At 35.5% G+C, this 25271-nt stretch overlaps 1 protein-coding gene across 3 annotated transcripts in view; it reads right to left on the reverse strand.

The window, feature by feature from the left end:
* Nucleotides 1-25271, reverse strand: part of col5a1 (procollagen, type V, alpha 1) — an 84825-nt gene that overhangs the window by 54930 nt on the left and 4624 nt on the right. For all 3 annotated transcript variants that reach the window (XM_083565001.1, XM_083565000.1, XM_083564999.1), the window contains exons 2-3: nucleotides 5306-5464; nucleotides 844-1057 (exon numbers count right to left, since the gene is read on the reverse strand). Coding sequence is in view for 2 of the 3 variants with exons in the window: in XM_083565000.1 (XP_083421126.1) it covers nucleotides 844-1057; nucleotides 5306-5464 (373 nt within the window). In the remaining variant the exon portion in view is untranslated. The remainder of the gene's footprint in view (nucleotides 1-843; nucleotides 1058-5305; nucleotides 5465-25271) is intronic.

Below are 25271 nucleotides of genomic sequence, written 5' to 3' on the forward strand. Positions count from 1 at the left end.
TTTATTTTTGTCTATGTGTAGTGCTAAAGGCCTGTATAAGTGTGTGTCTAGTTCTGGGGTGTAAGTATGTGCAAGGCTTAACCTGAATAGATGATTACATAGTATATCAGGCAGCACATCAGCTTTTAATGACTTACCATTTATTGCTTATTTAGGGTCATACTATATCATACATAGTTACTTGAACTGTGTTTAGTTTAAATATTAAATATTATTTTTGGTTTTTTAGAACTTGAAACAATCAGAATTTAATTCCTTTGTCATAATTCATTCATTTCCATCATTTCTACAAAATTTTTCACCATGTGGATTTTATTCGTCTTGCTACTACTTACCACTTCCCTTCAAAAATTGTTTTACAAGTATGACCAATATCTAAATATTAATTATAATATGTCTTTATGCTGTTTAATGTTGTATTAACTTTATAACCTCTTTATCTATGTAAAGCTGCTTTAAGACAAGACCCTTGCTAAAAGCGCTATACAAAAAAAAAAATTATTAGAATTGTTTCAAAAAGCAACATGCGGTTTAAACACCACTTTGTTAAAATGTGCTCAATTTAAACGTAAATTAACTAAAAAAAACACCTGTGCTAATTCTCTTCTAACAAAAATACTTTTTAGGGAACAGTACAATTAAACAGAACACAAACATAAACAACCAACTAAACTAGATCACATAGTTTTCCTGCTTAAATACTGATCAAACTTTTGTATTTAAGTTGACAGTTAACAGTTAACAGTTAAACAGGTTTCCTAAAAAAAAACCTGTATAATGAAATACACACAAAATAAATTACAATTTTGATTTATGCACTGTGTGTGTTTGCACATATCATACTTTCCGTCAGCCAGGTTTACTCCTCTGAAGAGAGGGTAGTCCTCAGGGCCTGGCTTTCCAAGGTGGTCCTCATAGAGGAAGACAGGTGAACGGCCCACCTCAATACCCAGCTGCTGCATGCCCTGTTCATTATAGATGGAGAGCAGGAATGCCTGGCTGCCCTTATTTGGTCGCACAGTTGCCACGATGGAGAAGTCTTCTGGAAAAACTGAAGCTACAGGCATATACAAAACAATAAAATGTCAAATAATTAGCAAATTAGTTATTTCCTACGAGAAAGGTTCCGGTTAATATGCCATTTCATAGCATATTATATACCTAGCTGAAGAAATTATGTAGTCGCTTTAACATATGTGATCCCTGGAAGTAACTTGTCTCAGGAATACTGTTAACCATGTAACGTGTCATTTTATAATTAAATTCTAAACTGTAATAATTGAAAAAAGTTGCTAATTTTTTATTTTTATTTTTTTCGGTTTAATTTACTTTGCCTCTTCTTCTCTACAGTAGCCAAATTACAGTTTTAAGAAGTATTTTGTATGGTCAAATGCAGAGATCAGTGTGAACTGAAGTTTTAAATCTGAATGACTGCATCCAATGAAACCCATTTGCAAAATTAATTAGCAAAAATGTATTTGATTAACTGAGTGCTGCAGACTGTCTTCTATCTTTAGTCTATAATTAAAATTTTTTGTTTCTTACATACAGTATGTGACTTATTTTCTGTATTGGCTTGGATAAAATTATACTGGTTATTGCCAAGAATGAATTACACTTCTCCGATAGTAACTAACACATATAAAAAAACACAAAAGTTGCTTTTTTCCCCACCTATATATTTTGAAGCAGGAATTGAAAGTGATGAGTTATAAATGTTTTAAATATTCATAAAATCATTCTGTTTAGCATAGTAAATAGAAACAATGTTGTGACAAGAGCATTGATAAAGTGCTCTTGGCTATGGGAAACTCAGAGAACGTTTCCACAAGAGTAAGAGAGAAAGAGGGAGATGAGATGAGCACACACTCCTCATAAGACAATTTATTACTGTAATATGTCTACAAGACAGAAAGAGAGAGAGAGTGAGATAGAGAGGGAAAGTGTTAGGAAGAGAATGAATGTGTTTATTAGAATTATTGCAGGATAGTATGTGCTTGTATAAGCAAGCAACAGAAATAAAGAAATAAATAATAGAGGGACGTGAAGAAGTACAGGCAAAACAGCTTTGATCCAGACCAAAAAAAAGTAAAAAAGAAAAGAGAGGGTGGAATGAAGCAGTCTGACTCTTTAAAGAGAAAACCAGACATGACTGCAATCTTAGGATTTTCCTTTGTAAATCACACACACACACACACACACACACACACACACACACACACACACACACACACACACACACACACACACAGAATTTGGCCAAACAGATGCTGCTAAGACCTCTGGAATATTGTAAAAGGAAGCCCGTTAAAAGGAAGTTGGTTGCACACACACACACACACACACACACACACACACACGACCAAAAGTTGAACAAGACAATTTATTTACTGTTGTAGCAGCACTCAGCTCTAAAAGACCGGAAGAGAAAATAGAAAGGGAAAAAAAAAAAGAGAAAGATAGATAAAGAGAGACCGATTTAAAGAGGCAGAGAGAGAGAGACAGAGAGAGGGGGGGGTGGGGGAGAAGGAGCACCAGGTCCATGTGGAGAGTCTGGCTTTCTCATTATCCCTCATTTCTCTCCTCCTTCAGTCTCTCAGTTTACTTCACTAAAACTGTGCAGCTTGTTCGTGTAACAGCACACTCTTGCATTCTTGACTTATCTTCAAAATAGTTTTTCCCCCCTCATTTTGGAGGATGTGTGTGTCTGTGTGTGTGTGTTCTGTTCCGATATTGTGATGTGCAATGCAGCACCGACTGACGTTTTGTGCAAATGTAGCTTTGTACCTTCTTAACAGTTTCTTATGTGACAGTGGTAGCTTTGTTTGATTTGTTAGTGGGTAGTTCTGAGGCGATTTAAGACAGGAGGAGTTTTGTTTGTCTGGGCCTAGTGGCTGTCTGTTCTGTTTTAAGTATTTTAGGTATGTTCCAGAAAGCCAAAATGCTGTTTTGGTGTTAAACATAGTCAAAGTATGGTTTAAGAACATTTACTAAAATGTTCTAAATAAATTGAATGATTTTCTTGTAGCTTTGAAGAAGGGACATTACGATAAATGTGTAGGGACAAGGGATTGAAAGGTGATGTTACATGATTATTTCATTAACAACTAGTTATTAAGAACATGTTAAGTAGCTATAAGTTTAAAGCTTATGGGTTAAAGTTAATTCTAAGAGTTTGTTATATGGGTTAGAGTTAATATTATGGTCATGTTCATCTTCTCTGTAAAAATGCAGGGATAAAATTTAAATCATTGATAGACAGTTAAACCTACAGTCTTACTCTACCAAAGACTTTTTAAGACTAACTGGAACACTTGACACTTGATCAAATGTCATTAAATCAGAATTGAAAAAAATCTAGAATTTTTATGGAATAGTTATTTTAGTTCTTCTTTATGAAATTGATAACAATAAATCAACTATAATAAAAATCATTAAAACATCCTCACATTGAAATACCTTTGCCAGGCAGTGTACAAAACCAAGAATAAGCATATAGCTAACTTTTACCCAGAGATAGTGGCAACAAGAGTCGTGTGTGTCTATTTTAAACCACAGAATGTAGAGCAGTGTTGTGACTCCTAAATTTTAATCAAGGTCTAAGAATATGTGTGTTTGGTTTGTATATTTTTGGATTACATTGCAATTTCTGCATGGCAGTTGCCTAATTTGTGTTTTGGTCTAATTAAAGTGAGTATTTTGGTTAGCAAAAATAAACAGGCTAATAAAACGTTCGAAAAGAGACTTCCTTTAGAAGTCAACATGCAAACTGCTCTAGTTTGGTGTATAAAGATTTTTTTGTGTGTAGAATTAAAGCAATGGCATTAATTAAAAATTAAAAAGGCATTCTAATTCATTACAAGCATCGTGAAGCTCATTTCAAGTGGAAGCTAAAAAGCACTTAATGAGCTTTAAAGGAGGTTTAGACAGCTGCTAAATTGCATCTTCTACAAGCTTCACTTCTGATTATACACCTAAATTTTTCCATTACAGTTTGGCTGTCTTCGTGATGTCTATGTTTTGCTTGAGGCAAGAATGCTGGCAACTTTAATTTAGCATTATAGGTTGTGTCCCTGCATGTGTAAGTCTCAGTGTAAAAGAGAGAAAGCATGTCTATATAAAGGGAAAAGAAGGAAGAAAGAGAGCGGAAAGGGTGCTAGAATGACCTCAGTCTGTCTGTGGAAAACATTACTACACAATCCCATAGTGCTGCTGTTGGAACACACACACACACACTCACACACACACACACACACACACACACACACACACACACACACACAAGCACAAACACAGAGAGATAGAGAGAGAGAGAGAGAGAGAGAGAGAGAGAGAGAGAGAGAGAGAGAGAGAGAGAGAGAGAGAGAGAGAGAGAGAGGGAGAGAGAAACCAGACACTCTAAACTGAGCTGAACGGTCTCTCTGTCTCCCCGTTCTTCTTTGCTCAGCTTCTCTGTCTTTTTCAGTTAGTCTTACTCATACTTTCCCTTCTCTCTCTCTCTCTCTCTCTCTCTCTCTCTCTCTCTCTCTCTCTCTCTCTCTCTTGCCCCTTCCCCCTCATTCAAATTCTTTGGATTGTCTCAGGTGCATTCCTGCTAAATTGAGAGTCTGGGGCAGTTTTATGGCTCAGTGTTGTATTTTTGAGCTATAAGCAATAAAAGGGTCTATAGAACACATACATGTCCATCATCCACAATCTCCAAACTAACCCCCTTTCCAAGCCTTCATTACCACCCCCACCCTAACACACTCTCACACACACACACACACACACACAAACACAAACACACACACACACACACACACACACACACACACACACACACACACACACATTAAAGACTGAAATGCAAAGCTAGGTTGATAAAAAAAAAGAAAAAGAGAGAGAGAGAGAGTGTGAGTGAGTGAGTGTGTGTGTGTGTGTGTGTGTGTGTGTGTGTGTGTGTGTGTGTGTGTGTGTGTGTGTGTATGTGTGTGTGTATGTAATAAAGAGGCATGTGTATTTGCCACATCAGCAGAAAGTTCTGAAAGTGTGGTTTCTCTCCTCTTTCTTTGTCTTTACTACAATTGTTCTTGCCTAAACACACATGCAGAATTACAATTACGCCAAGGTTTTATGACATTATGATGGCAGGATATTCTTAGCCAAATACATCACTAATAGATTACGTCACAAAACCTTATTTCCAAGTAATATCAGCTGTTTGTCAGCCATTAGTTGGGACTTGTTGAGCATTTTAGATTTCTTTACAAGAGTGTGGGGATGTGCAGGTGTGTGTGTATTTGTGTATGTATTCGCTACTCACATGGGTAGAGTTGTTTGGTAGGAGCACTAAGCTGAGCATCTTTGCTTACTCTGTAAGCTACATCAGGCACTTTTGATGACTTCCTGTGTGTGCAGAAGCCTGTAGTTTTTGTTACACCATCAGGCAAACTCGGAAAATCTAAAATCTTCAGAAGGTCAGCTGAGAGAGACAAACAGAAAAATATACAGTTTACAAGAAAATCATAATTTACATAACAATACACAAGTGTCTTGGTTTTAGATAAACATGGGTCAAACGTTCAGCCTTTTTTCCCACAGAGAGAAAAAAGACCGATACAAAAATAGATGCATGTTGCAATGATAGGTATACACACCAAAGGTCAAGCATGATTCAAAAGAACATTTGGATTACTCTTTCAATTCACTTCAATATTATTTATGTTGCGCTTTAATGGACATTGTCCCAAAGCAGTTTACAGGAATAAGATTTACAAGTATGAATTTTAAAGTCAGAAATTTGTCCCTATAAGTCTATCTTAAGTTTTTCCATTCACCTTTTTCAACAAAGTCTTTTTCTGGCTTTTAGAAAAAAAATTTTGAGCTGGGTCTAATAAAGTTTGCAATGTTGTCTGTCTTAAAACTACTAAAGCTACTACTAAAGCTAAGTGGTGTAGTACATGGAAAATTGTTGCAGAAGTAAATTGTGTCTGCAATAATAGTTTTGGATATGTAAGTTTTAAAAAAGATAAGTAAATACATTTTAATTACCCTATATGGTACACTATACACAAACAAATATGAATTACACATTGCCACAAAATCTTTTGTGTACTTCTAGTGAGAAAGGGACTGTAAAATAAAGTGAAAAACACAGGTTAGCTGATGAGATAGAGACAGTAAGTACACTAAACACTGTATAAAGTGTTTTTTTCAATAAATTCAATAATAAAAAAAAATGATTAGAATAAAAGTAATAGTACCGTAATAATTTTTTAAGCATGATCTCATGTCAGAACCAGTAAAAGTTATAACAATAATACAGCAAAATTTTATTTGGTTTGAATAAAAATGGTGGATGTATCCATAAAATTCCACGTAGTAAATAAACTGTAAATTATTTTTCCTATGGTTGACTGCATCAACATTGTGCTGGCCAATGTGTTGGTGTACAAGAAATGGCCAAAATTAAGTGCATTCCTGAACAACATATCTATATTTACCTATTCAATTTGGCCCCTCTTCTACCATTATAATAACCTCCACTCTTTCAGAAAGGTTTTTAAGAGCATTAATAAGAGCATTCATCAGACTTTGTCTATAAAACTTGCTTTATAGAAAGTGACATTAGACATTTTTACAAAGGTCATGTAATATGATCTTGCAATTTTACACATTTTGTCATAAATATAAAAGATCAGAAAATATTTCTAAAAATGAGTAAAAACCAAAACCGTATAAAAAAAAAAAAACTTTGCTGTGCTAATTTACACATTTGTTTAACTGCATTATGTACAAACCGGCAACTGCTGGTTGACCAAGATTTAGCATATTGTTTCGCACATATGTAGCCTATTTTATTAGGAAATAGTCACACTCCTGAGTTCACAGAAATTTTGTACTAACTTCAATAGCAGGGGGATAAAGTGTTCCTTAAAATGGGTAGAATGTCAGTTTTTTACTTTTGAAGCCAGTTATTGTAAAACAAACCTTATCTGTGATTGGGCAGTTTCTAGTGAGGTGACATTTCAAGCAAGCAAGACCGCATCAAAAATTATTTATGTTGTTAACTTTACAACCAACATATCCAGAGTCATTTCCATCAAAATAATAATTTATTAAGAAACAGGACAAGATGGAATACAGTACTAAACAGTGTTACCCCAAACCCCAATTCCAAAAAAGTTTGGACACTGTTTAAAATGTAAATAAAAACTAAATGTATTGTGTAGCAAAACTTTTAAACAAATATTGTGTGTCTGTATACATCTGGGAACTAAGGAGACCAGTTGCTGGGGTTTTGGGAGAGAAATGTTGTCCTATTTGTTTTTAATACAGAATTCTACCTTCTCAGCAGTTCTGAATCTTCTTTGTTGTATTTGCGGACATCAAATTTAAAATTAATTACCTTTTACCTTTTTCTCAGTTTCAATATGTAATATGTATTTTCTGTTCTATTTTAAATAAAATATGGGTTTATGAGATTTGCAAATCATTGTATTCAGTTTTTATTTACATCTTACACAGCGTCCCTGCTTTTTTTAAATTGGGTTGTACATGCTGCTGTATTAAATGAACTCCTTTAAGATAAATAATTTTTTCCCACTATGTATAATTAACTCCCACCATGGTTCGTACTTGCATCTATGGGTTATAAGTTGCATTAACATCAGTTATTTTACTGTAATGAAGTGATAGCTGGAGTTGTGAGTGAACCAGCACAGTGTATCAGTGTCTCTCAAACACTCACATGTCACATTCACTGTTCCCTGGGGGTTTTAGGTATCCAGACCACACACACTTAATGACTACTTTGTGACATGCTTTTTAAAGTAATCCATCTGTACTGATAAACATGCAAGTGCACACACACACACACACACACACACACACACACACACACACACACACACACACACACACACACACACACACTTTCACTAGCTGGAGTCAAATAGTTCAAGCAGCATTTCAGAAATATCACTGCACAAACTTTGTATGATGTCTAATTCAACCCCAATGAGAGAGAATTATAGACCACCACCATGTTATGTATTTTCATATATTTCATAAATCCTGAGGAAAAACAATCAGTACAAAATGCTCTCTCTCTCACACACACATAGAGAACCATGTATAGATACCATGTATCACACACACACATAGAGAACCATGTATAGATACAGGTGGTCACCTGTATCTATACATGGTTCTCTATGTGTGTGTGAGAGAGCATTTTGAGATAGTTAGGGGTTAGCCAGCACCCACAAGACCTAATGCCAAATTCCACAAGGTGACACACATTAGAGCCCTATCCACCCCCCCCCCCCCACACACACACACATCAAATGCACAAGGGGATGTTTAATGGAGTCACCTAAACGTCTCACTATAATGATTCCACAGTAAGTACATACCTGTAACATGCTTATATACGCATCATGTGCAGCTGTTTTCCCACGAATGGTTTCTCCATTTTGACAATCAGGTCATTATGTATTAAATGTATAAAATGGATAGCTGTTGAAGTTAGCTCAGCTGTCAAAGATCTTATGACTTCACTCTTCCAATAAAATCTCCTGCACCTGTATAGAATCAGGCTCAGTATACAACTCATAATGTAAGCCAGAACAATCTGCTCTGTCTATGCAATAATTAATTGGTTTAAATCTCTGTGGATGATTAATGTAACATGAATCACTTTATATTGTCCTCCATGTAGTAACAGAATAACAGGCTTTGTGGTTTGCAAAGCAGGGTTATATTTCTATAATTAGCAACATGTTTTAACACATTTCTGGTGTATTTTATTTCTTGTCAGCTTCTGCAAATGTTTGTACAGCAACTTTGAAATTATAAGAATTAAACATTTTTGCATTCCAATCCAAACTGATGTTGCTTAAAATAATGTTGAGGAAAAACAATACTGTTTTCTGAGCCATGACCCCCCCCCCAACCTGGAATCATGGATCATCTGAGCACAAAAGTATATAAGGTTCAAACACATTCACTCCTGAATCATTTACCCTTGAACTCTGGCGTGGCACCAAACACCCCCATATGCAATTGATTAATAACTACATTTTAAAAGGTATAAAATGGCTGATTTCTTATTCAAGTTATGTCGCAAAAAAACTAAACAAAAAAAAGCTATTACAGAGCTCAATTTGTGGTGTGTGTGTTTGTGTATGTTAACTACAGTGTGCGGTTTGATGATTGCTAATTGTTGATCATTAACCTTACTTACAAGCCAACCTAGGCTCATAACCCTGTTTGCAACATAAACCAGAGCATGTGAGCACAGTGCAGTGTTCATAATTTGATCAGAATGAGAAGTATATAATTAGTTTTTTTTTCTGTTCGTCTATGTAGGTTTGTGCAAGCAACAAGACAGCTTTATGACCTGCTGACAGACAAAAGATAGAAATCATTCTTATGGTTCACAGCAAAGTAGCAAACTTCTACTAATGGCAAAGCATTGCATATGCATGTCTTAAAACAATTCTTAAATAAGTTTTATCTGAGTAAGATTTTATCAGAATTTATCTCTGATTAACATTTAAATAAGGTAGAACCATTTTAGAAACTTTCTAAGATTTGTAAAATAAGTTAAACCAAGCCTACACAATTTGGTTATCAAAGGTTAACATATTCTTTAATTATCAGTTGAGGCAAAACTCTTTGCTGAAAACTACCCTAAAAACTACAGAAAAACACTTTCATTGACTAACATTTCTTAGCTGGAATTTATTTTTCTCAGAATAATTGAAATGCATATTAAAAGTGATTGTACACAATATTTGTATGTGTTTTTATATAGTCAGCAAGAGGAGTGTGAGCACATGCAAAACATTTAATATGTGCTACATTTTTATCTTTAACAGTTTAGTGTGGTTACATAAAAAGTATCTGCAGGTTTGTACAACATCTAAACAGTCCCAGACATACCCACACACACACACGCACACGCACACGCAGGCACACACACACACACACACACACACACACACACACACACACACACACACACACACACACACACACACACACACACACACACACACACAAAGAGGATTTTAATGAGTGCTCAACCACAAAGTACAGTTCAGTTCAGGCCTCAGTCTTGTCTTATTACACTGTTGTATTTGCACTGATGTGTGTGTGTGTGTGTGTGTGTGTGTGTGTGTGTGTGTGTGTGTGTGTGTGTGTGTGTTTTTTACCCTTTACCCCTGCTGTTTTTGTGTGTGTGTGTTACCCTCTTAAAGAGGAGCCACAGAAGAGTGAAAAAACAGTATTAGTTGTATACTGAGACAACATTGATACCACGCCAGATTTTCTTAGATAGGAAGATAGGTAGGTGTGTGTTTGTGTGTGTTTTTGTATGTGTGTGTTCCAGATTTTTGATTCATATTAATCAATTTGTCTTGATCTCTCTCTTTCTCTCTCTCTCTCTCTCTCTCTCTTTCACACACACACACACACACACACACACACACACACACACACACACACACACAAAACACTCAGCTTGTTGACACAAATAAATTTGCAGACAAGAAAAATTTCATCTTTAAATTTAACTTTTTTTTTTTTTTATCTAAGCACTTAGCAAATAAGTTGGCAAGAGAGTCCTCTGCTCTGCTTGGCTGATGACATTGCTCTGCCTTCTTGCTGAGCTAAGGACGTTGCTCACGCTACTTGCCTCACAGAAAGCATAATTTCCCCATCTGGCTCTGCTCCCCCTGTGAGCTTTAAGGCTAACATGGAGCAGGGGATAGCACCTCTGGCCTCCCAGGCCCCCCCGGAAGGGATTTGCGTGTCAGGAGCCGCATATTTGAGGGGACCTCTGTCAGGATAATGTCCCTGAACTATGTTTCACATCAGCCATTGCACCTCCACATTCTACACATTCACACATTCCACGTTCTTGATTCTGTGTTTCTCACTGTCTTGCTCTTGTCATTAATAGTTCTTCTTGTTCATAATCAGGCTATAGTTCTTGTTTCATTGTTAGCTTTGTTGTGTGGTGTATTTTTTATTATTTTTTAGTTTTGTTTGTTTATTTGTATTTACTAGCACGTATCAAAAAAATATCTACACTTGCATCTGCTTATACTTACATTATATGACAGTTTATGTGTGCTTTCTGAAAGACATTGGAGCACTGTAATTTGTTCACACTGTTATACAAATGCTTGCAATAATAGGGAAAATGATCTCCACCTACATATAAGATTTGCAGCAATTCCTGCATAATTGCAGCCAGTATATGTTTTTTTGGCGATCAAATGTTAGTACCACAGAACTAAAAATATTGACCTAGTACCTACCAATTTGTATGGACTCGAATATTTGGGAGTGTCAAAAGCTTTTAACTTTATGATATGCATGAGTACATTTACTATTTGATGTAAAACATGACATGTATTAGTGAGGTATTTACAATAAATTAGTGCTGCATAACTGCACTATTCCAGCCACCCTCTAATATGTGGTGATATTGTGTTAGTTGTTTTTGTCTAAGATATACCTGAGTCTCTCACTGAATCCACAACGACAATTCCCTCCATCATGATATTTAAACATTCACTGCCATCTAGTATTTAAACAAATTAACCTTATTGGCATATTCCATATTCAGAATGGTTTACACACTTGTTTTAGTAAAACAGTATCTTCTAGACTCACAAGAAACAAATGTTTGACTCACAGAAACAAATGTTTGCATGCAACTTATCTGCAACAGCTTCTATATGGATGAGATGGTCTGCATTTTTACAAAGTTTTTTTTTTTTTTTTACAGAGTTTCAAGTTTTCTGTTGTTGGGATCTACTTTTAATCTAACCTATTGCCTGCTAAGATTTTATTCCTGGTTGTGGCGAAAACCAACAACATTGAATCATGTAATTTTACACAATGATGGCATAGTGAACAGGTTTCAGTTATAAATGTATTTCTGCTTGGAATTTTCTATAATGACATTATATTGTAATTCCTTTAATTTACTTATTGAGTAATTTCCCATTGAGTTACCATCGTCTCTTTCGCTTATTTTCTCTCTCTCTCTCTCTCTCTCTCTCTCTCTCTCTCTCTCTCTCTCTCTCTCTCTCTCTCTCTCTCTCTCTCTCTCTCTCTCTCTTTCCAGCTTTCCACATAAAATGAGAAACTGGTTCTCATTACAGCTGCTTGTGCTAGACGGTACTTCCCCAAGGACCAGGACCCCCCCAACACACAGACAAAACCGCATGCAACACAAAGTCTTTACCCTTAAACTTAAGCAAAGTTTCCTTCTTTACCGTTTGCTTTCATCACACAATGACAATTTATGATTTTAATTCAAATTTAAAAACTCCCCTTATATAATAAAAAAATATAAGTTTCCATTTTTTTCTCAGTACAGGAATGTTCTTTCTAATCAGGCCTCAGCTTCAGCAAATAGAGTTTAGATTCAACAGTCATGAAGTTGAGTCACAAAACGACTGCTTAATATAAAATTTTACTTTTGCAGCCAAGTAAAAATGTTTATGTTTAATTGTATTAAGGATGTAAAAATATGCGAACACACTGTAAATAGCATCAATTGCATATAATTCTACTGGAAGTTGGTACAGTGAGGACAGGTTCAAACAAAGAGGCAGTAGCAAGAAGAGAACGGATGAAGCTGGCACAGACAAAAACTCAAGAAGTACTCAAGAAGTACATTTTTACTCATTGTAGCTTCAGTATTATGCTAAATGCTCAGTAGAATCAAACATCTATTAAAAGCTGATTAAACTAGAAAGCCGCATTTTTTTAAAAGCCATTATCTTAAACCATTCTTCAGGAATAAAATAAGCTGTTGAGTACATTTATTTAGTCATCTAAATTGGTGCTTATTAAATCAATGCATCAGTCCAACTCATCCAATGGTTACACCCCTAATGGGGCAGACCAGTCTGCATTTTAACTGAAAGCCAGTCCAGCCCTGTTCTCCTGTTCTCCACATCTGCTGAAGCCAGTGAGTCACAACATGTCCCAGTAATGTGCTCACTATGATAGTGCACATTCACACACACATACACACACACACACACACACACCACAACACACACACTCACACACACACACACACACACACACAAAAACACACAAAAACACACAAAAACACACACACACACACACACACTCACACACACAAACACACACACACACACACACACACACACACACACACACACACACACACACACACACACACACACACACACACACACACACATAAACACCAGGAGAAGAATCCTGGATTCTGTGAGTTTAGGCAGTTTACTTCTCAGGATTAACATTCCTTTTACACACACACACACACACACACACACACACACACACACACACACACACACACACACACACACACACACAAACTATTTTCTAGGTAAATGCTTGACATGGTCTACAGCAGTGGTCCCCAACCCCTGGACATCCGGTCTGTGGTTCAATTGGTACCAGGCCACACAGAAAGAATACATAACTTACATTATTTTTATTTTATTTATTATCTGATTCTGAACAATGTTTTATTTTGGAAAATTACCGGAATCCCTCCGCCACATCTGTCTATGACTCACTCTTGATGCATGTCAAGATGCCTCGCTCACACGTCTTACCTCCATCCGCTACCTTCTTAAAGGGGCTGCTCCAGCCGCGAACACATAATACATTACCGCTAAACTGAAACCCCCCAAGCTAGCAAAATAAACAAAAACTACTCAGTGGATTCACATTTATTATTATATTTAGAAAATACCATGAAAATCCGTGAAAATATTGTCCGACATTAATCCGGTCCGTGGCGCAAAATAGTTTGGGGTCCGCTGGTCTACAGGACATGGAACAATTAAATAAATGTCTGATGATGTCACTTAGCAACTTAGTTTGTCCTCTTGAGGCTAAAGGCAAGCATCCCAAAATAACCACCATATTTTCAGAGAAAAAACTGTTTTACATAAGGAATTAATTGTAAGTGTTTTCCTCAAGATAAAAATAGATTAATGTTTATTTTGCATATTAATTTAACAGTGTCATGCTACCAGTTATTGGTTGCAATCACTTGTTCAAGTCAACTCAGCTGAAAAGTTAAGATTAAGATTTGGTTTAGTAAATTATACTTTTTAGAGGTTTTGTTTTGCATTGTTACTAATTTTAATATGTATGTAAAAGAAGCTAGTGCTTCTTTTATTCACAACAATGATTCTAAAAAACCATGCTCTTAAGGAAGGAATCTGATTAGTCAGTAAAATCACTCCAGGAACTCATGAGTTAAATGTCAAAATGAAGGAGACGGCAGAAAATTAGTTGGCAGCAAATAAAGAAAAAGAGAGAATCCCCAACTCCCTCATTGCTTTCTTTTACTTACTGACAAACACAGCAAGAAAAAATCTTGTTGAGGTGCACATACTCATGCACATTCACAACTCTGTGTAGAAATGAGTGCAGTTCTTAGTGCTGTTTCTGATTTCTGTTAACATAACAAATGTTACTATAACAAATAACTGTTGTATGATATCAAGGCAATTGAATTGAGCCCAAATGATGAATCGGTTTCTGCTGCATAAAAACATGCTCCTGCACAATAATTATTTATTCCCATATGTATCATTCACATGCCAAGTTTCCCCTCATATGCATCTAGTTTACATAAAACATGCTCTCACATATTCTGGTATTGAAAGTAAGCCAATAAGTAGGCTTTCTCTTCCTGTCACCCTCATCTCTAACATTCTCGCCTCCTTTTTATCTATCTGTAATGGAAAATCTGACTTGACATGTTTAAAAGAACACACACACACACACACACACACACACACACACACACACACACACACACACACACACACACACACACACACACACACATTATACATCATGCCTGATTAAAAGAATTGGAAGTTTTTAAACATTATTTTCTCATTTATATCCCAATTTGAATAATGTACATGATAAGAATTTAACAAAAGTAACTAATAATTATAATTTAATCCACTTAATAAGCCAGGTGAAAGATTGCTGAAAACCATGAGTTGTTATTAAATGACAAATTTAGAGAGAATTTTGTCCAGGCATCAGGCTGACCTGTAGCCGAGGGTGAGATTATAGCCTTTACTGACAGCTCAATGACTGCCCTGAACATGTGATGGACAGCTCCTCTTAACCTTTACCTTCTGTTTTGAGACAAGCATGATGCCTTCAAATTTTTACTTGAAGTGGAAGAATCTGAAAAATTATCTGTCCAACACGTGAAGTGAAATTTCTCCATTTCTATCATTAAAATAAAATTTAGTTCCATTAAAAAAGGTTTATATTGCCTATAACAGAGTCATTATTTTTTTTGTTTATTAAATAATGTTACAGCTCTTACTTCAGAGGCTCACAAATGATATTGGGTCATCAGCACCAGGGTTATAGATCATGACATGAGCAACCAAACCACAGTGAATAGTGCCATTGTCTGCTAATTCATTATCTCCATGCGCTCAAAGCTCCTTTCCTCCCTTTTCAATTAGGTAAAATATCCATCATTGGCTCTACTATTTTATATTCTGGTATGGCAGAGACAAAAAACCTTTACACTCAAAACCCTGAAAATAGCATCCTCCTTGTCATGGCCTCTCCTTCTCTTCTCTTCCTGGCCATAACATAGTATATTTGTTGAGTGCTCTGTCATTTGTATTTTTATCTGCTCCACCATGCTGAATGCTGCAAAAGTGGAGTCAGCATGTTAGGCTTTAATATTACTCTTCATGTCTGTCTTTTGTCTTTCAGTTTAAAACACACAGTAATAAAAGATGTAATAAAGAAATAATTAGCAACTTGTTTTGTATTGTGAGACAGATTTCCAAAATAAAATGTTTGCATTCCTGTGGTTAGAAATGATGACTCATTGCATTGCTCAACTAAGCGTTCAAACATGATACCATGAGTGCTAGAAGAAACCCCATGAATGGATATATATATATATATATATATATATATATATATATATATATATATATATATATATATATATATATATATACACACACACACACATACTATTTAGCATAAAACATACCACAACATATCACAATAATACAACACCTAACATGATCGTTTGCTCTTGTAACCCATCTACTACAAACATAGATGGGCCATAATAGAATGGCAGTTTAAGCTACTGTAGCCTTCCTAGCTGGTCTGAAACAATTCTGGCCATTCTCCACTGACCGCTCTCTTTAACAAGGTATTCCCAACACAAAATGCTGCTCACTTTATGTTTTTTTAATCTGCTCCTGTATGTGTAGGTTGTATGTAAACATTAACTGAAGATTTTGGTCTTTATCTGCATTATATAAACCTTTATGCTGCTGCTGAAAGGCTGTCTGATTGAGTAACTATATTAAAATGCAGATGTTCCTATTAAAGTGGCAGTGACTGTAAATCAGCTTTGGAAGTGTGCATGCTGGAACACCAGTTTATGAATAGACAGCAGAGCCGCAGAAGGTGAGGGGTAAGGATCACACACCTGTGCTGAGTTTTACTTAAAAGTGTTCTCAGAGCAGCAAAATGGATAAAAAGGAAAGAGCTGAGAGATGTGGGAGAGAGAGAGAGAGAGAGAGAGAGAGAGAGAGAGAGAGAGAGAGAGAGAGAGAGAGAGAGAGAGAGAGAGAGAGATGGACACAAAGCCATGTGTGCAAGCATGTGTGATTATATTTGCTTTAATGTTCTTTAGACTGAAAAGTAAACGTGGCAAAATAAAGCCTTTTTTTCTTCTGTAACCTGATTCTTGTCTTTAATTTCCTATTTGCTGAAACATTAACTTCGCCACATCAGCACTGGCAAATGTGTATTGTATAGCTGGTCTGGAATTGGAGGCTCTGGAATAGAAACTTAACTCTTTAAGGTGTTAAACCAAACAACAAAAAATGTAATACAAACAAACTATTGCTTATAAATTAATAAATCAAGCTCTATGTGTGTCTTGTTACAATGAGCAATTAAATGTATCAGGATTTTAGGTATAAGGGGTTCATAAAGTACAATTACTCAAACAAGTACAATTACTTAAAGTACTTCACTTTGCGTGTGTGCATGAGGCACAAAGAGATCTTCCAATTCTATACAAAGGAGTGCCAGATTTCCATGCTATTATAGAGCTTTAACAGTCCTTCTCTCCTGTCCAGACCTGTGTGGCATTCTCTCTATATAAACGTGCACACACACACACACACACACACACACACACACACACACACACACACACACACACACACACATATTTGTTCATAGACTGTAAAAAAACTGGTGGGTACAATAACCATTGGTACTTTTTGACCCATTAAGCCCAGCTGTGCCACTAGTCTTCAAGTGTTTGCGAAGGTCATACAGTAAATTACATTTTACTGTTAAATGTATCTAATAACAGAATTTATTCATTCCTTTCATATTTATAATATCAAAACAACAAAACATCAAAAAGTGTTTAATAAGATACTATAAAAAAGAAAATAGGAACTTTTATAAAAGTTTACAGAAAAAGAAGACCTGGCTTTGTTTTGCCAAAAGATGTGTGCTGGAAGGTAATTGTGTGTTCATCAAAATAAGCTTGCCTGTACAAAAATGTCAATCCTCTCATTTGACTTAGAATTGAGCAGTTTCTATTAAATAAATGTATCATAATTGAAAACACTGAGGGACATCAATTGGTTATATGTAAGTCAGTTGATTGAGTATTTGTATTATCTAGAATTCTTTTATAAGTTTTGTATAATAGTTTCAGCAATGAAAGCAAGTAGGTTTCATGCAATCTACCATATGAATGTGTCCCTATTTTGCTGGCAGTCATAAAACTAACAAGTTTTATTAGTGTTCTGGTCATAAAGTTTTCCTAGAACCATAATTCCCTCGTTTAGACTTGAAAAAGTTGCATTCAAGCACGGGGTTTGCTAGAAAAGGCCAGCATCAACAGCACGCACACACACACACACACACACACACACACACACACACACACACACACACACACACACACACACACATACACATACACACATTATAGCATTATAAGTCATTCAGACTCCCAATACCCTCTGATACAAAACATGCTTTTTACACACTGCATGTAATCAGATGCAGACTGCTCAAATGGGGCTTTCCCTCTGAGAGCTTACACACACATAAATTGTTAATGTAAAATTCACAACCCTTGCTCCCACCTACCAGCCCCCTAGGTAGCAAAACTTTTTCTTCCAAAAACGTTTTTCTTCCTTTTCCGCATGAGAGACATGTTTGTTCTGTAAATGAAACACTATTTCTTCTGCCTCTCCCTCATTCCACCAGAAGAGGAATAAAAACATCTGGAACACATTCTTTCCCTTTTTTTTCTCCTTGTTTTTTTCCCCCTTGGTCTTTTTTCTACAGGATCCATAGACTTCATGACTCTATCCAGATGTTATTAGAAGAAAACTGTTCAAAATGTCTGTATATCACAATGCAACCTTCCTTTCTTTTTTGTGGAGTCAGATACAAGGTTTAATGCAGAGCAAGCAAGCACACCATTTTACTACAAAGAAAGCAGATGTGTAGCTTGATATGGTTTGATGTTAGCTGTGTGTGGGTCCCAAACCCTGCTCATTCTTCCTGTTAATAATAATAAAACAGGAGGGGTTCACACACAGAGCAGTCAAAGAGACTATTCATAGTGTATATTATCTCCTGAAACACAAAACTCACAAATTTTAGCATTCCCAGTCTGGGAACCAAGAAAACAACTCACACACTCCAATATGCAGCCACACTCACAGAGACCCATATCAGTTCTTGTCAATTGAAAATAACCCAAAAAAAAGTCATTTATACAATATTTTAATTATGTCCTATTTATCCAATCATATTGTATGTCCATATTGTATTTACACTTTACAACTATTTATATACATTTTTATGAACTAGTGTCCTAAGGTCCCCTGGTGGTCTAGTGGTTAAGATGCAGCGCTCCCACCGCTGCGACCCGGGTTCGATTCCCGGTCAGGGAACCATCCCCAGCCACTCTTAGTGCCGGTCCCAAGCCCGGATAAATTGGGGAGGGTTGCGTTAGGAAGGGCATCCAGCGTAAAACATGTGCCAAATCAAACGTGCGGAGGATCCGCTGTGGCGACCCCTAACGGGAGAAGCCGAAAAGAAAGTTTATTATTAACTAGTGTCCTAAAAGTAAGTTCAACAAACAATTATTAGGGTCGCTATGTTTCTGTGCCAAATTGTGTTTTAAATGTCATTAGGAAACCCTATGTAGATTTTACAGAACCATTATATTATCGCTCATACAGACATAGCTCAGGCACTAGGGAAAAAACTTGAAAATCAGCCCTAGTATTTGACAGAGAATCTTGGATAAAGTAGTGGTTTAAAAGGTCTATAGAAGATGTCAAGTAAACACTTTCGAACAATTTAAAGTAGTTCAGTAGGTTTATCTTCATTGCTGTCTTCAATGTATTACTTGAATGCCAATTCACAGCAATGAAGATAAAACTCCTGAATAAAATATGTTTTACCTATTAGCAAGTTTCTAGAAACATATTTTCCAGAATGGTCCAGAATTCTTTTTGGGTTTTTCAATCATTATACAAATTCATTACACACACTAAAAAACCTCTGGAAAAATCTTGCAACAGGGTTGTTCCATGGAGGCTGGAAACTTACAGCATATGGAAAATATAATAAAATTAAACACCAGCTATATATCAGCAAAAGGAAAACACTTCCATGAATAAAGAAATAGTATGACCTCATGATATTCACTGTTGAAGAAAGCCACATGCCTTGCATTTATATGTTTACTGTATTGTGTAAAGAATACAAACATACTAGTGTTGGTCTAGCAAATATTTCAAGTTATTCAAGTAACATCCACTTAATGCAACACAATAAGAATTGCAGCTACAACTTACAACTAGAGCCCCAACAACTAATCAATAAAAATCGATAATGAAATTCGTTGTCAACGAATGGTGTTATCGATTATTTGGGCTGTTTAAGTTTCGGTTTAGCGTGACTGCAAGAGAACACAGCCGCCTGCAAAAATCGGGGAGTATAGGGTCAACCGGCAGTATTAACAATGGGCAAAGGCAACGGGAGCATTTTATATTAAACGCAAGGCATAGGAACATTTTATATTAAACACAACAGAGAAAACTGTACCTGGAAGTTATGCAAAGCTGAGCTTATGTGGCATGGAAGTAACACAGTGCTGCATGGGCACACGAAAGAAAACTAATACAAAATCTAAAAGCAGCAAATAACAGCAGCAGTAAATGCTTACAATATTAAGTCACTGTTGTGGTTTTCAGGGAATCATTATGCTTTTGTACACCAATGCATATATTTTAACTTTTAGTCAAGCCTGTTAGCTTGCCAGTTTTACCATTCCATACTCTGTTTACAGCATTTGCCTGCTACAACAGTTAACTTATCTGTTTTCAAATGTCATTTCCCGTGGCTTTACTACGTTCAAGATGCTTGTTTTTAATGTTTGTGTATTTAATTTATGCATATATCACTTAATTATTATACAAAATTATATGAATTATATATTCTAGATGCGTATCAATAAAATCACAAATCAATAAAATATCTGTGTATTCTTTTAAACAAAAATTGTCAAAACAATGCTGTAATATAATTTATATTGACTATTTTAACCATGGGTGTCAACTTGTCATCTGCAAAGTACTATATAGATGTTGATTTACACAAATTGCTTCACCTTGCATACTCGAAAGCTGTTTTTTTTTGGGTTTTTTTTTTTTTTTTGTATTTTTACAGAAACAACCCAGCATGAGTGAATTTGTTCGAAGGAAAAATCCCCCATGCACTCCTCAACAAGCAGCCACTATAAGCTTTAAAATGTCTAAATTAAAGATACTTAAACTCAATATGTAGTTTTTATAATAAGCAAAACATTAAATATTAGTAATAAAAATAATCAGACTAATCGGAAAAAATGTATCGTCTGATTAATCCATTATCAAAATAATTATTATCTGCAGCAATACTTATAACCCCAATTAAAAAAAAGTTGGAATACTGGGTCAAATTTAAATAAAAACCTAATGCAATAATTCACAAATCTTATAAACCTATATTTTACTTACTATAGAACACATATCAAACGTTTCAACTATGGAAATGTACTATTTTAATAAAAAAAAAATAAGGCAATTTTTATTTGATGGTCACAGTTCAAATAAGTTAGGACAGGCCAACGTTTACCACAGTGCATCCACTATATACCTGGGAACAGTCCATATATATTTCTGCAAACTGAGGAGACCAGTTTTTGGAATTCTGAAAGAAGAATCCTGTTCCATTTTTTTTTATACAGAATTCTATCTGTTCAACAGTTCTGCTCTTCTTTGTCATATTTTTCATTCCATAATGCACCATTCTGTTGGTGAAAGTTCTTCTTTAATGAAACCATGCTGTTGTAATAGATGAAGTATGCTGCGTTTGGTGAAATATGCAATTCTTTCCTTGAAAAAAAACAGTCTAAATGGAAGCATGTGTTGCTCTAAAACCCATATATACCCTTTGAGCATTGATGGTGCCTTTCCAGATGTGCAAGCTGCCCATTCCATAGGCACTAATGCAATATGTGTGATGATAACAATCTGGATGGTCCATCATCTCTTTAGTCTGGTGGATGCAGCATCCGTGGTTACCAAAAATAATTTTCAGGTCACAGAACAGTTTTCCACTTTGCGTGAGTCAATTTTTAATTAACTTTAGCCCCAAGAAGATGGCAGCGTTTCTGGAACATATGGCCTTTTCTTTGCATGATAGAGCTTTAACTGCAATTGTAGATGACATGTTGAACTTGTATTTAATGCAGTTTTATAAAGCACAGATTTCTTCAGATTCTTTAAACCTTTTGATGATATTGTTTACTGTGGAATATGAGATATTTACAGTCTTCTCAATTTTATGTTGAGGAACATTATTTTAAAAATGTTAAACAATTTGCGTTTTTCCATGACTGGTTAACCTCTGCCCATCATTACTTTTGAGAGACTATACCTCTCTATGATAGTATTATTTTTTCAATCATGTTGCAGACCTGTTGCCAGTTAACCTAATTAGTTGCAAAATGTTCTTCTAGCTGTTCCACTTATTTTTTAGCCATTTTTGCCCATCCCAACTTGTTGAGCCTGTTGCCAATCAAATTCAAAATCATGCCTTTTTCCAAAACATGGTACATTTAATTAGATTTAACATTTGATATTCATCTTCTATTGTGAATAACATAGATTATACAGATTTGCATTCTGATTTCCTTATATTTTACACAGCATCCCTGTGCATCCCTGTAATTGGGGTTGTACTTTAACCATTTAGAAAGGCATACTGCAGATATAACTAAATGTAAGTATATTATTCAGAATAAACAGAACACAGATACAAATAAAAGTTCAGAAGGCATTTGGTTTTGACTGGAACTGGAGGTATCGGAAACTGAAGCATGCAAAACAAATAAAACGCAAATTTGTTACTCATTTGAACTGATGGGAGTCATTGCATGGTGTATTCAATTAGGTTCATAATTGTCTAATTCAAGCTGCTGCCTTGCTTGGATTTTATGAATTAGAACCAAATAAATTAATTATAAAAAATATTTTATTTACAAACAAAAAAATATGTGCACTTTTTAATCTACCCATACATTTGTAGACTAATTATTCAGTTTATCAAAGGGTTCATATTATTTAACACAAAAAGACACCCCACAAACATTGATAAAGAGAAAAAAAATCTGGAGCTCTGAACAGACACAGATGCCAATATAGATAAAACAGTAGCATAATGCATAAACACACTATGGTAACATAATAAACAAATAAATCCAAACTCAGAAGCACTTGCTTTTATCTTTTACTTTCTGCATCTCCATGGAGACAACTATAAATCTCTAGTGTATGCATTATTTGTTGGGTTTATGACCCCAAATATCTGATCTTTGACCCTCCAGTCCCATGACTCCTTGCCCCAGAAGCCTTGCCTTCTACACAATTTGTTCAACAGAACTTTTTTAGAATTTCAAGTCCTTCCTTGTCTTTCTCTACCCTATTAGCTTCTTCTTTAAAACTTTATTCTTTATTATTTACCTTCCTGAAATATTGTCCTTAGTCTTTAATACTCAAATTAAAGATATATAACAAAGGACACAGTGGTGGAGTGAAATTATCAAATCCAACATTGACCTTACTTCTTGTGGTTACAAGAGAAAACTAAGTGCTACAAACAAGTCTCCCATAGATGGCATTCATTAAACCCCCTCTTATTCTAGAACTGTTTACTCAATCCATTATGGAAGACTAGTCTGAATGTTAACTTGCCAAAAAACTTGCAAATTAATAACAATTCACTCTAATTAATTCATATTAAAGGTAAAAAATTATACATATACTGGGACAGATCTATTGTTTGTAATAGGTTTTTATGGATTAATTCAATTTAAATGAAAAATTTTAAACTTTTGTTTGAATTATGTGAAATGTAATATTCTGCCACAAGTCAATACTAGTTTCTTTGAAACAGTCCAACAATTTAGCATCATAGAAACATTCACATTACAGAAACCAAAGTAAATCATTACACTCTTTCGGTTTCTATTTTTCCTGTGTCAAAACTCTGTTTTCTCTATCATCAGTCATCACTCACATAATAGAGAATCAGAACTGTTGAGTGGTAGAACAACTCATTCATTCATTTTCTCCCGCTTATCCGTAATTCGGGTTGCGGGGGCAGCAGTCTAAGCAGGCCCCCACCTTCGACTGCTGCCCAATCCTCACAGCACCGTTACTTACGGTCCCTCCTGCAGGTGGTGAGCCCACGGGAAGGTGGCCCCACGTCACGGACCTTGATATTTCCCTCGTAAGGGACCCCCGGAGCATAGAGGGTTAAGGGCCTTGCTCAAGGGCCCAAGAGTGGCAGCTTGGCGATACCGGGGCTTGAACCCCAGACCTTCCGATCGGCAACCCAGCGCCTTAACCGCTGGAGCCACCACTACCCCCGGAAGAACAACTGTATTTTAATTGTTTTTGACTGAGGCCTGAAATAGCTTCAATGCTGTCTAACTGAAACAGACTATCAATCTTAATTTACAATGCTCATTTGGAAAATGGATGTCATCACTAAATCTGGTAAATCCTGAAATCAGTTTCTGATACAAAATAACAGGTGTAAAATAAATAGGTAAATGAAATGCATGTAGCATTAGCAAGTCAGGTGACCAGCTTAGTTACTTCCCTACATTAGTAATGCTGGAGGCTTTTAGAGGTTACCAGTTGTAGTGATGGCAACACAGATCCAAAATTGTGGCCTGAACCTAAACAAACAAACAAAAGAATGAAACACCAACCACAAACTTGCAATTTAAGCAGGCAAACTGATTTCAAAACTAATACAGTAATACGGTAAGTAAAACTACCAATCACCATGTTTCCCAGGGAAACAGACATCAAAAGAGCAAAGGCAATCAGCATATGAAAAAACATTTCGGCTTAACATTTTCCCATTAAATGTATTACTTATATTTTAAATTAATTTTTTTTTTACTTTTGATTTTTAATGATATTTAAATTTACTGATAAATGTTAAATAATTACAGCATTTAAGTGGTAAGTAAAATTTACTAAAGTTGATTACCTGACTAGCTAACACAATAGGTACTACCTACTTTTACATTGACCTATTCATCTATGTATTTGGCCACTTCTTTAATTTAATAATTTTCATACAAGCATCCTGAATCCTTGAAATTCATGTAAAAAACAAACAAACAGCGCTGTAGATAAGACTTCAATATGCATTTAAAGATTTCATTTCACAGGGGCCACCTTATGCTATATCACATGGGTTCCCAACACTGGTCCTGAAAACTTTTGATCTGAACATTATAGGTTAAAATCCCAGCATTAATGAAATAAAATGAAATGTATTTTATTTGTATAGCGCTTTTAACAATGAACATTGCCTCAGCAGCTTTACACAGATAATGTGGTGTTAAAAATTAATAAGATCTTGTTTATAAGTGCATTAGAGCTTTACCAAGCTGTCACTGCTGTGCCCTTAAGCCATTTACCCTCAGCTGCTGAATTGTTTAAATTAGATAACTCTAAGCTACTCTAAAATAGAGTGTTTACCAAATGCTGTAAATGCAAAAGCCCCTGTACTGCAAATATTAGTGTCTTCACAGCTCTAACATGCCAACTTCAACTCAGGAT

The sequence above is a fragment of the Silurus aristotelis genome, assembly GCF_946808225.1.
Source record: "Silurus aristotelis genome assembly, chromosome: 16".
NCBI classification, from domain to species: domain Eukaryota; kingdom Metazoa; phylum Chordata; class Actinopteri; order Siluriformes; family Siluridae; genus Silurus; species Silurus aristotelis.